At 38.8% G+C, this 13,229-nt stretch overlaps 1 protein-coding gene across 3 annotated transcripts in view; it reads left to right on the top strand.

Annotated features, from left to right (window-relative positions):
- The window catches only part of USP25 (ubiquitin specific peptidase 25), a 95,449-nt gene that overhangs the window by 24,945 nt on the left and 57,275 nt on the right, over positions 1-13,229 (top strand). For all 3 annotated transcript variants that reach the window (XM_075433721.1, XM_075433707.1, XM_075433715.1), the window contains exons 4-5: positions 7,470-7,593; positions 12,964-13,126. In XM_075433721.1, the coding sequence (XP_075289836.1) occupies positions 7,470-7,593; positions 12,964-13,126 (287 nt within the window). The remainder of the gene's footprint in view (positions 1-7,469; positions 7,594-12,963; positions 13,127-13,229) is intronic.

Below are 13,229 nucleotides of genomic sequence, written 5' to 3'. Positions count from 1 at the left end.
AGAGCCACCCCCTGCGCCCCATAGAGATCTAGTGAAAGGTTCTTGCGGAAACCTACAGTTCTTATGTTGTAATCTACTTGCCTGTAATTATTTTGATTATGAATTTTAAAAATGCAGTATGCTTAAAATGGATCTACGTTAGTAAGTATTGTCATGGAAGGGAGTATCATGAAAGACAGCAGGTGACTTGGGAGAAGAGAATGCAAGGGTGGGCATAGATGGAAAACATTCAGCAATAATAGCTCCAACCATCAACACCCCTTTCTGCAAAGAACACTATTAGCTGTTCTCAGTAACTATGCTCAGTTGCTGACAGGATCTTGCCTTTCAAATTTGACTTGCTTTTACTATCCCACGTGGGTATAATTACACCCTTACTGTTCCTTGCTGCTTAACTACCTCTGTGCATATGAAACTTGCGATGTTATGAATCACCAAGCTTCGTGGTCCCACCAAATTAAGTCATCCAAACTGAGGATGAGAGAGAGTTACAGATAAATATCAGAACTGTTTTTTATGCCACAGAAAACCTCCAGCTACCTACAAAGGCATATGAATGTACGCCCTGCATAAAGGAGTATCAAAAGTATTCTGTGAACTTGAATGCCTACATTTCTTAGAAATAGTTACTTAGTTAAAGGGTAAAAAAAAAATGTGTATGTATACCTTAACAGTCAGAGATTAGCCTGGATTTTGCACTGACTCTTCCAAAAGTGACAGCGGTCATTCAGCTGTTTGAGAGTTGCATTCTGGATGTTAGGAGGTATATGGAAACCTGATTTCTGTTATTAGCAAATGCAGCATTTCAACAGCTGTGAAAATAGTAAGGGGTTTGCGTAAAATTTACTCCATCTTTAAAAGCAAAGGCTGACTTGCACAATGTTATTCATGACACTTGCCTTTTTGCTGGTTCAAAATGACGTGCAGGCACCTGTAAACATAGCTTTTTCACGTTAAGAGTAGTGCATGCTTTATCTGATCCCTTTGCAAAGGTGGTGTTACTTTTGGTTTGTTGTTTGGGTTTTTTTCCTTCCTGCAATCTGTTAGTGGACAGAAAAGGCTTAAGCATCAGGGTTGCAATGTACAAATGAACACGTTTTAATACAAGATCACCTTCATGTTCTGCTTAGTAGCATAAATCCTAGACACTGCACTTACAGCAAAACATAAGAAGTTTAGTAGTACTTTCCAATATTTTCACTTTATTGATTTCACTAGAAACCTTTTTTTATCTGTTTGGAGTAATTCAGTGTATTTTCATCTGTGGCTGGACAACAGAACTGTTGTATTGCTAAGTATATATCCATTTTCTTCTTATTTGAGAAACTTGCAGAACCCAGGGTTAAAGGAAGCAGCAGAATGAAGAGAAGATGTGTATTTTAGAAGTTGTATTGTCTTCAAATGAAATAGCTGTCAAGACAAATTCTCTCCCTCCCTTCTTTTGAAAATGCAGAATTCTTTGTCATAAAAATGGAGTTACTAGTCTTCGCAATTGCACATTCCACAGCCGAAACAAAAGATTTCAAGCCATTTTATGAGGACATAGTACAATGTAACTATAAAATGTCATGCACACCAACTTGGGGGTTGTAGATTTCATTGCTTCTGGGGACCTGGCTTTTTATATCTTCCTGTTCCTAGGGTTTGAGCCTTTGCATGGGTTTCAAAAGTCATTCAGTCAACCGCTTCTGATGAGGTAGGCTTAACTGCACCTCAAACTTCCTGAAATGATGTTTATATAGCATGTCTTAAAAACCATTCTGTTCTAGAGACTGAAAAGTTTACACAGTTATTTGTTTTGGTGCATCACTGTCCTTACTTTTAGACTCCTAATGTCTTGCCTAAATCCCTCTTGCTTCAGGTTAAGTCCTTTATTCTTTGTACTCTCCCCTGTGGAGATTATAGTACACTTCATTCCTTTTATCTCGGATGAAGTGTTGCATGCTTGAAGATGGTGTGTCATAATGTTCCCTCAGACTTTTCTCAGATCTAAACCAAACAGCCTAAATTCTTTCCAAGTCTGTGGATGCATTTCCTATACCTATTGCCAATTCTTTTCTCTCTTCTAGACTTGCTCTAATGATTCTGCCTTTTTTGTGAACTGTGGCACTCAATAACCAAGACTTCAGCTGAGTTCTCTAAGAAAAATGGGTGAATCTCCATAAATGTCTATGTAGTGCTCTGACAATATACCTCAGTGTAACACTTTATATTTTCTTCAACGCTGTGATGATGTGCATTGCAGGGTGAACATGAATCAGCTGTAGCTGCTAGATCCTTCTTGGCACAAGTCCTATCAGTCCTCACTCTATAGCTATGCATTTTATTGTTTCTGTGAGTAGAACTTAACAGTAGTTTCTTTTGTCACCTTACCTAACTCGGATATCATTACGTGTCTTCATGACATTTCCTTCTATCTCAGGGATTATTTGTCATCTCCATCTGGGTTCCTGGGAGTGTCTCCAGCTTGGTGTGGCAGGGTGCTTGCTTCAGAACATCGGGAATCTTGTACTTTGAGGTCTTCCTTTCATCTTACAGATTCACTTGTCGCTTTGTTCCGTGACTGCCTCTCTCCTTCCTATCCCTGTTGGTGTGAGAATCGTCAGTTTAAGGTTTTACCATCCTAGGACCGTGTGAATGCAGCTGAGATGAGGAAGTTCCAATAAGATAGTCGTGGCTAACATTTGCTAGCTCTTTCATCAGTAGAGCTGTTTGGGTTGGCTGTGTAGCTAATGGAATGTTTGTATTCTTTCCCTATCCAGTTTTAACCAAAATTGGTGTATGCAGCCAGTGAAGTTCATTTAAATCTTTGCATAGAAGCTCAAGACCATCATGATGTTTAACATCACAGAATAGACAGTAGAATATAGGATCTTGCTTAGTTCTGCTTGTAATAAATGAAACTGATGTAGTCTCAACTTAATTTTTTTTTCTTTTATGTTGTTGGTGTGTTGAAATTGGAGTCCTGCTGCTGGATTTCCATACTTGGCACCTGTCCATTGAACCCATCAGTCCTGCCCCTTCATTTTCCTTTCCCTGTGCCAGCAGTTGCATCACTCTGGCAGTTTATTGCCTGTCCCTGGGTTCAATTGCTACTTCAGATCTGTCCTTCATGCTGAGTTTCCCAGCCTACTTAAGTATGAAGTTCCTACTCTCTTCGTCCTCCTGGTATAAGTAACAAGTCAGTAACACAGTAACTATTTTAATGACCTAGGTAATTACCAAGTAAGAACCATTTATTTAAATGATGATAGGAATTTCATAAGTAAATAGATTGATAAGGGTTTTTTTTAGAAAGGAAAGAAGATACATGGGGATGGATAGATAGATAGATATTATGTGTGCATTTACTATATATACACTAGTATATTTGTCACAATTTCAATGTACAACTTAAAATTGCTTTCTAGAATTACAAACAGTGTCAAACTTTTTGAATCTTATGTACCAGAAGCATACATTATTATATAATAATGTTGTAAACTAAATTGCATTTCTTAGTATAACAGTTGATTAATTCTGCGTTTTATTTTACTTGAATAAACATCATGAATGTGCTAAGACAGACTGTTTTGCTGAGCAGTTTCTTCGTTCATAAATAATTTTTTCAGAAGCAAACTTTTTTTGTTTATTCAGTAGTCATGACTTAGTTAAGAATGTTTGCATTTTCGAAGGCTGTAAGATATACAATAAGAAGTACGCTTGTGAGGATGAGCCAGTGAGAACTAAAGCATTCTGTGGTCTGAATGAGAGGAGTAATACAAAATCGGCATATGTAAATTAAAGTCAGGTAACTATAGATTTGTAGAAGTGGTATTATTCTTAAATTGTTCTTAATACCTTTATGAAATTCATCCTTCAGCCTAACACAGGAAACTCATGTGTGTCTCAAACACTTTGGGTAAAAGTCAGCTTCCTCCCCCCCCCCCCCCCCAACCTCAGACCGTGAGCACAGAAATCAGTTGGTCAGGTAGGACACTTCAGTAGATCAGTTTCATGAATGAATTCCACTACTAATTGCTATAAAATAAACAGTTTAGGTTTGTATTAACACTATAAAATTGAAGTGAAAAAAGTATTTCAGAACCAAGTTAGTGTTGAATTTAGTAATGACTGTGAGAGAAGGCAAAGTGATCATACTTGTAGAATAACTGCATGAAAATTTGACAGCTTTTTATTTAAAAAAAAAAAGTAAAAAATGCCCATGTAAGAATTTACAAAGCATGAAGATATTTTAAAACAAAACAAAAAATCTACATTAATTTGTTGGAGTATACGTACATTTGTATAATCTATTACCAACTGTCAGGAATGCAAACTGTGCAGACAAGCTGATTTTTTTTTTAAAAGAGGAGTTTAGTCTCAGACTGTTCCCCTTCTATTATGACTTCTATTGAGATCTCCGCTTTATAAACCTGTGATCTAGGGTTCGAGTCATACGTGAGCTGTTGCAGCTTAATGAGTTACTGTGTCAGCTGAGATGCGGAAAAAGACCTTGGACCTCCTGCAAGTGCAGAAAACATGAGCTAAAACACATTAGCTTAAATCTCCAAAACATTTTTATTTTACATTTGCTACAAACTAAAAGCTTGCATGGAGTAGGTTATCATGGATCAGCCGTTATTTAGAACTGCATTTTTCTGACATGTTATGCTAGGTAAACCCTCCGTGACATAAATCAATCGCACCATTCCACGTGTGGTGGTAGTATCTGGCAGCAGGTCTTCACTGTATTGTCTTTATTCATGCCGATCAGGAACCATGTATACGTGAAAACAGCATTTCTAAAGAGAATCCTGTATTGTCTGCTCCAAATCCCTTGCATACCAAAGAAAACTGTTGTGTTGATCTGCTTTCTGAAAGCAAGCAGAAGTCAAAGATTTGGAGTTTTAATATTAAAGTGATGTAATCACTGGTAATATGATAGATCATAAACTTCTGAGCATGTAGGGTGGTGGTATAGATTAGTACAGATTAAGGAGCTAGGGAGATGCAAACAAGTTGAATAATTTAATGCAGGTGTGAATTGGAGTTGACCTTGATAGACTTTTGTGTAACAGTGGGAGCTTTTGTTAACCACATAACTGTCAGCTAGGTTATGAGTTCTCTTCTGGAAAATACTCACCATATAAAGGAACTTACTTCTCAGTCTAACTTTCTTCTTTATTGTTGTGCAAGAATTTCATTGCTCTTACCTGACTAGAGACTATCTAAAGGAATACTCCTGTCTGTTAAGTAAGTTACTGGAGTAATCCCATGCTTCTCTGTCACCATGTGTGGCTGCTGGATTGAGGCTTCCTTCATATTCGGTTGTGACTCCCATTACTACTTTGAGAAAAACAACTCGTCTCCAGTGGAGGTGAAGTGCTTGTATGCGTCTACCTGCAAAAGGGTAGAAAATACACCACATTTTAGAGTGTAATAGGTAGTGTGTGTATCACGGGATCATTTAATCGCTGTTGACCTTTCTAGCCTTTCTCCTGCTCTGTCCAGGCTGTAGAAGAGAACCATGCTTGCATGTGACCCAGGCTGTGGTATTATTTTTAGCCCAAATTACATTGTTCTCAACTTGGCAGCTCATATATCAAAACTCCTCTGGGTGAGACTTCTGCTGGTGGTTCTTTTGAATTGCTTTAGTACTTCTGAAGGAGAATTTCAGGCATCTGAATTGAAGTATCCTTCTGATATGCTGGAAGATCTGAGCTGACTAGAAAAGACAGAAGAATAAAATAAGGAAGTACTGCTTTTGTGGTCATAGCGTTTTTCCATACTTACAGGTCATGACAGATTGCCCAGTTTGCTTTACAGGTAAGAGTGCTTCCTTTAAAGGCTCACTAAATAAAACAGAAATTCAACCATCTTTATTTGGGGGAAACAAGGCTAAGTTGAAAACTAGTTTTTGAAGATGCTGGTGTTAACAGGGAAGTGGCTTTTACAACTTCTGTTCAGTTTCAGCTTTCTGTGAGGACAAGTCATCCCACTTTCTGTTTGTACACAGCTATGACAATGATATTTGTATCCTAAATTCAGTGTTTTATTTTGATCCAATGAGAAATGTCACGGACAAGTAAGCCCAGGGAAACAGAAGAAGCTGTCTCTACAGTGAGTCAGCCCATCCGGGAGAAAAGTCAGAAGCGAGACGGAGAAGCTCTTTGGCTGTGAGTAGTTGAGCTGGCCTGTGGAAGGAGAAATGCAGATAGGCATCTCTCTCTCTCTCTCTCTCTTTGTGAGCAATCATCAGTTTCAAATCTGTGTCTCTTTCTTCGAGAGTCTTTTAGCTTCTGTGCCCAAACCCCAGGCTGGAGAGCAGTCCCTTTCGTAGCTCTTTGGGTAAATTTTGGCCTTGGAGGAGGGAGGCTGAAAGCAGCCAGTGCTCCGTGTGCGTGTCTCTCTAATATTGCACATAAAAGTATCTCTTGCACTTTCCCCTCTCTGTCTGACTGACTTGCAAAAGGAGATTTTAGGCCTTTGAAATCATGATCACCAACTACCTTGGCTATTCTGAATGGGCAGTTGATGGACATTCCTGTTGGCCTGGGCTGCTCTGAAGGTGTGGCTGTGCCCGATGTGGGGGGGGATGATTGGTGTCATGGTGTGATGTGGGTAGTGAAATCCCTCCTTACTCAGGAGCGGGAGTGCAGTCGCTACCCTCAGGAAACAGCAAGGTTTATGGGGAATGCTAGTATCTAATTATTGAGGTAATGGGAGCTGGAGAGGAAGGCAGAAATAGGTTGTTCTCACCTTCGTTACCCAGTCAGTAGCCCGTCCCGCCCCTACGTGTCCAAGTATGGATCCTCATTTTGCCTTCAGTATTTGTTTTCTTATTTCTCCTGTTGAGATGGGATTCTTCAGGTAGACAGAAGTTGTATTTAAATACATGCAGAAGAGGAATGCACAGACAGAATAGAGAAGAATTAGGTTAAGTAAGGAAATCTCCCACATGTTATGAAACCACCTGAAAGTATTTGGCTGACCAGTGCACAGAAATACTTGTAGAATTTGGGGCTGTATTGGGAAAACTCCGCACGTGTTTCTCCATGAGGAGAGAAAAACAACTATGCTCGGTTAAGGTATCCTTTTTAAGAGAAGGTTGTCTTCATCGTGTGTTCCCAGGAACAACTGATTACAGTAGCTGTAGTAATACATTGAAGTGTGTTGCTTTAAGAGGGCTTTCAGAAACCATGGCTTGCTAAATTTGTCCCACAGTTTTGTGAAACTTAAGATCATTAGGAGGAAGGAAGACTATTGCCCATCATATCTTAGCAAGGAGCAAGCTGCTGAGGTTTTTATCCGGCTTGGAGGCGGAAGGGAGCTGCTTACAGGGTTAGTGGTTGGAAGAGTGCAGGGCACAGAAGGGATGGACTGGAATGGCGTTCAGCAATCCGCGTGGGCTCTCTCTCCTCTACAGTAAGACTTGCCTTTCGTTCTGTTTCACTTTTAATTTTGAGAAAGATAGTTTTGCTTTTCAGATGTGATTGATCTCACTGGAGATGATAAAGATGATCTTCAGAGGGCAATTGCCTTGAGTTTGGAGGAATCAAACAGGGCATTCAGGGAGACTGGAATAACAGATGAGGAGCAAGCCATTAGCAGGTAAACGAACAACTTATATAAAGCAGAAATTAAATTAAAGAGTTGGAGATTGGCCTGTATTGCTTTTTTTTTTTAACTTTTAATTTAACAAAGAATAACTTGTTTACTGTCACTTGTGCTACTGATATGCCTGGCTTCAGGATGTTGCTTGAATATATTGTATGTTCTGCACTGGAAAATAGTCTATTATGTGTGGGCTAGGATTTAATGGTATGTTTCATGTTGATGTATTTGTTTAAATATTGAGGAAGTGGATGGAGATAGAGGATATATGGTCATATTTAAATAGGATCTAAACCAAAAAGTTTCTCTTGTGTATCAGGTAAAAAGCAATGAAAACAAAATATAATTAATAAGCTAATACATTCCTTGTCCTGTTTATTTTTGCAGTGTTCACTTTCAAATAACATTTTCTTACTTCTGTGCTAAGGCTGAGATGAGAGAGAGAGTAGTAATTCTTTGCCTTGAGTATACTAAGAGCAGCTTCTGTATTTTAGCTGATAAGTATGTTATTAACATATTTAACAAATAGGATTTATAAGCTTTGAGTGAATTTCACTTCTTGGTTTAAAGTTTTATGAACTTAACGTTCTCAATTTGAATGTGATAGCAGTCTGTAAGTTAACTTGATCAGATTTTACAGTAACTTTTTGTACGGTGTGTGTGTTTATATGTAAATAAAGATATAATTATAAAATATTTGGGACTTGAACTAGGCCTGAGGGTAGGGTTGTGTGGGAGTTCAGGTCTTGCGTGTTCCTTTTTGAAGGACAGAGTTGTTGTAATTAGAGAGGTGTGTTTAAGGCAGGCACTCAGCAAGATGGACCTATTTCTGGATATGGAAATCTTTTTCCCTTTTTTTCCCTTCCCCAAGCTTTGATTGTTTCTGCTGTGCTCACTGCTTGAGAGCCTCAAAGCTTTAGGTTTTGTCCTGTGGACTTTGTTTTCACTTTTTGGACTAAAAAGCCCTTTTTGAGATTACCTGCCTTAGCCCATAACTAAGTATCATAAACACACTGTAGTTAAATTATGGTATATTTTTTTCTGGTTGTAGAAAATTGTAAAATATGCCTTTTTTTCCCTGTGTATACAAAGACATATAGACAATCAGGAAAAATGTTGGTCTTCTGATGAAAAAGATTTATATTTGATGGCAAAATTACACACAATAGCATGTGCCAAGTTAAGAGCTTGTTGCTACCAAGGGGAGTATGGCCTGCACACTGTACCACGTCTTCTATACTTGCTGTAGTATTCTTTGGAGCATTTGGTTGCATGAATTCATCTCCCAAAGCCATATAAAAATACTCGCTAAAAGACTTATATCATGGCACAAGAAAGGGAAAGGGGACTTTGCTTGTGAATGGAGACAGAGAAGAGTGAGAATCTTGAAGGTTTATGCAGCACTGGTGTATTAGATCAACTCGGTTACATACCACGATACACCCTGATTTAAAGGCAAATTATGTCAGAGTTGTACAAATACAGGAAGTTCAGAAATCTTAAATTCGTGACCTGAACTGTCCTTAAGTACAGGACTTAAGAATGTTTTTTTTAATAGAAAAATCACTTCGTCGTGTACACCCCACAGAAGAATGTTGGCATTCCAATAGAAAGCACGGTATCTGTGCAGGACTTCTCAGAATGAAAAGTAGAACACTGTGGTTGTAAACAAGTCAAGCTGAAGCCATTTACTTTTTTTTTCCCCCCCTAAATAAAAGCAGAAATCAAATAGGAAGTTAATAATAAGCGAATTAAACTATAGTAATCTTTAATTTTTAATAATGTAAGATGTGTGCATATTTAAATAGTCTTTAGTGTGGAGGATATTGTTGTCCAAAGGTATTCATAGTGGTTTGAAACCTCATTTGCACTGGTTTTGTTAAGGTTTCCAAGGAAGCATTAATGGAATTTCTTGACTTGTGTAATTAATGTTGTAATGCACATAGAATTTGTCTTCCAGAATGTAATTGCCTGCTGCTACTTAATGAGGACAGATCTGATTACGATACAGGTGTTGAGAGGAGTGCAGGTGAAATGTCCAAGTGTCCAAGCTGAAGACCTTACATGTGGTGCATTTAAAGTTTTGTACTATTCTCTCTTTAAATCTCCCAGGGAAATGTGCATGGTCACTGTATTGCCTAAAATGACAAAGTTTCTCCTGTTTAGGTTACAGTTCGTGGATTGAAGGAGCGTTAGGCTGGCCAGATAGGGCTTCACTGGGGAAGCTAGCAAGATATGACTGAAAGGAGAAATTAGCTGGCCTGTGTTTTGCGTGGGGTAGTAGTCATATCGTACTGTGAGTACATGAGGATGTGCACAACCCCTAGACATTTTTTCTTTTTCTTTTTTTTTTCTGAACACTGTCATTGAAACTGCTGGGGACTCTGCACTGTGGCTGAGCGTTGTGTGTGTAGGTCAAGGGTGAAACTGGGAAGGGATGTAGGGTTAGGGGTGTTCCTGGATGTCCAGCTATGAGACAGTCTCAGTATAAAGACTTTTCCTTGTGCTTTTTGCTGAGTAGCCTACCAGAGTGGGCTTTTCTGCAGCATGTGTAGTGGGCTTCCTCAGCATGGTTTGGCTGAACTTTTGTGCTGTGGATCCACTTTGCCCAAGGCTTATTGCATTGTCTGGCTAGCCTCATGCAGGCAGCTCTGGAAAGCTGCTCGGCAATGCCCAGCTTTTTACGGAGAGAAATAAAACACTGCTTTCAAGTCCCATGTCAAGCCTGGCATTAGCTAACCCTCACTCCAGAGCTTCCCTGCAAACAATATTCCAGCGCTTGGAGGTGGGGAAGCCTTCGGTCTCGTGAGGCTAGGGACATGCCATACTCTGCAGGTAGCTCATGGCTCTGCTGGTAGCGACTGCTGCTGTGGTCTCCGAGGGTCACAAAGAGGGTGCTTGGTATGAATATAATATAGTGAACATTATAGTGTAAGAGGTATACTCACTATGCTGGTAAATCCATTTATTTATGTAGCTCTTGAGCCGATCGTTAGGTTCCTGTTTGCTACGCTCACTTTTATTTCAGTTTGCATCACAGCTGTCTTTGTGGCTGGAAATTAATTTGGCACATAGGGTGTGCAGCTATTGCATGTGCTGTCTGAGGATAGGCACAGTTAGAAGTGAAAATAAGGACAAATATCGTGAAACTCTGAGAATCAAATACTTTTTTAGGACATGGAAATAGATTTCAGATGGAGCTAGAGATGAGGAGATCCCTTACCCACTAAAGAAATACAAAAACAAATACAGGAAGAAATTTCAGTAGGTAATTAAGTTGATAAATGGTAATACAGTTGGGGCAAGGGAACTGTTTCAGTTTGAAAATGTGTATTTTGCTGAATATGAATCCTGAAATATCTTGAAATATTCTTGAGCTTGAGAGGGAAAAAGAAAGTTGGATTACTTCCTTGAAACAAAAGTGGTATGGAGTAGGAATCGTAGTCCTGTTACAACATCATTCTAAATTTATTCCAGTCTGTCAGGGTCTTCCCATCAGTTTTAAAGGTCCCTTCAATTTAATTTAAACACGAGTTTAGTAGTTCTGCTTAAATGAGAAATTATCTAAGTATGACATTTGTTTTGAATTAATTTTTAATGTCCCCATCAAGTAACTTTTACTCTCAAAGCAGAGACACCCCGGTCATCTAACACTTTTGAAGGATTGTATCAATGAGAAGGGAAATGAATTTGGCTGTTTCTTTATGTTTTGGGGTTTGCTTAGGAGATACCATGATCATTGCTAGTCTAAGAATCTTTTACCACTGAAGAGTCAGGTTCCATCCCTGTACATTGTTAGAAGAGATGTTAGAGCAGAAGGAATTAGAGGATTATATACCTGTCCTTTCAGTGTCTTTCGCTGTCCAGTCAGAAAACAGATCTGCTATTTACAAGGTTGTATGTCAAAAAAAGAATGTCAGAAATTGATTAATCCTTAGGAAATTACAAGTTTCGAGTTCTTCCTGAGATATATTGGTACAAAATTGGTATTTATACCAAATGAGCGCTCAAATTCTGAATTGCTTCTATTTTTTTCAAAATAAGTAGCAATAATAAATTAGTATGTCCCCCAAAGCAGCTATCTACAGTAAATTAATATAATGCTTCATAGTTCTGGTATATCTTGTAAGTTACATTTTCTTACTTTGACAAGAGGATAAGTTGAAACAAAAATTTACAGTTAGGAAACTGAGGGGTGGGGTTTTTGTTATTTTTTTTTCACACCCCCCCCCCATTTCTTTGTTTTTTTTTTTTTTTTTCCTAAGGCGTTCAAACTTTGTCCTTTAGTAAGTCCACTTACAGACCAACCTAGACCTGCCTTTCTTTGATGCTTAGTGAGTCTAGAACCGAAGGGGGCAACCCTTCAGGCTGCACGGACTACTTCAGTGCTTGTCAGGCAGCTGAAGCGATCCTGTGCTTGGCAACCGGAGTAGTTCAATAGCAGCTCAGCCTTTTGTATGATACTTGGGCTAAATGGTTGGGGATAGTAACTGTGTCAGTAGTGCACACGCCAGGCAGTTTTGCTTATTAGAGCCGTTGTTAGATGACCTGAATGTATCCATCTTCATCTTTCTGTTGAGATATGTGGCTACCAGAAATTACCATTAAGGTGTTCTTTGTAACCAGGTTAAGGATACGTGCTGATATAGAAGTACTGTGTTGAGTGAAGCTTGAGTTTGGGAGCATAATACGCATCACATCTTACTGTCATGTGAAATATGGACATTCAGCATAAACCACATAGGAATAGTTTCCTGCAAAGAGTGTGGTCACTGAAGCGCACAATTGACTTGGCTGGCATTTGAAAAATTGTGGGGAGATGGCTTTCCATGGCTCATAAAGTAATTACTTGCTATGTGAAGTGATAAATACAGTTGCATAAGTTGCAAAAATGGAAACTAAAAAAGCATCTTCCATTTTTAAAAGTTGCCTAGCCAGCTTTGGTTTCCTGTCAGTAAAGTGGATATTGATGACTTTGTGCTTTGCATACCGATACGAGCATTTGCAGATGAAAGTGCTGCACTGATAGTGCTGCCTAAAATTTTTCGTTGTCCATCCTGTTTGAATCTGTTTCTTAAAGAAGTGATGACTTAGACATGGCTCTTGTATCTAGAGCTCTCACAGGAGATTCACTGACTCAGTTATACCGTTTTCCAAAAGGTAATGGAATTACTGTAACATATCTAAAGGTAAAATAGCCTCTTACTTTTGAAGACATATTATTGCATATAAATTTAAAACCAAGTTAGACAACAATAAGTTAGTGAATGATGTAATTATGATGTCTATGTTAGTAACTGAAGGTGTTTTACTATGTCTTTTTTTTTTGCTTTTTCTCACCTTTTTCCCTCCCTTCTGTTCCCGAAGAGTTCTGGAAGCCAGTATTGCAGAAAATAAAGCAAGTTTAAAGAGGACGCATCCAGAGGTATGGAGTGACTCTCCAAACCCTTATGATCGAAAGCGGCAAGACAACTGTCCAGTAGGATTAAAGAATGTTGGCAACACGTGCTGGTTTAGCGCTGTCATTCAGGTAAGCACCATCTTCGATTAGCTTTGTACGCTCTTCATTGTATTTAGCGTGAGGCGAGTTACCTTATTTTAAGTGGATAACTTAAGATACCTGTTTTCCTGGG

Source organism: Opisthocomus hoazin, chromosome 1, assembly GCF_030867145.1.
Source record: "Opisthocomus hoazin isolate bOpiHoa1 chromosome 1, bOpiHoa1.hap1, whole genome shotgun sequence".
NCBI lineage: Eukaryota > Metazoa > Chordata > Aves > Opisthocomiformes > Opisthocomidae > Opisthocomus > Opisthocomus hoazin.
Note: the sequence above shows the minus strand (reverse complement) of the source record. Positions and strands in the feature narration are given on the sequence as shown.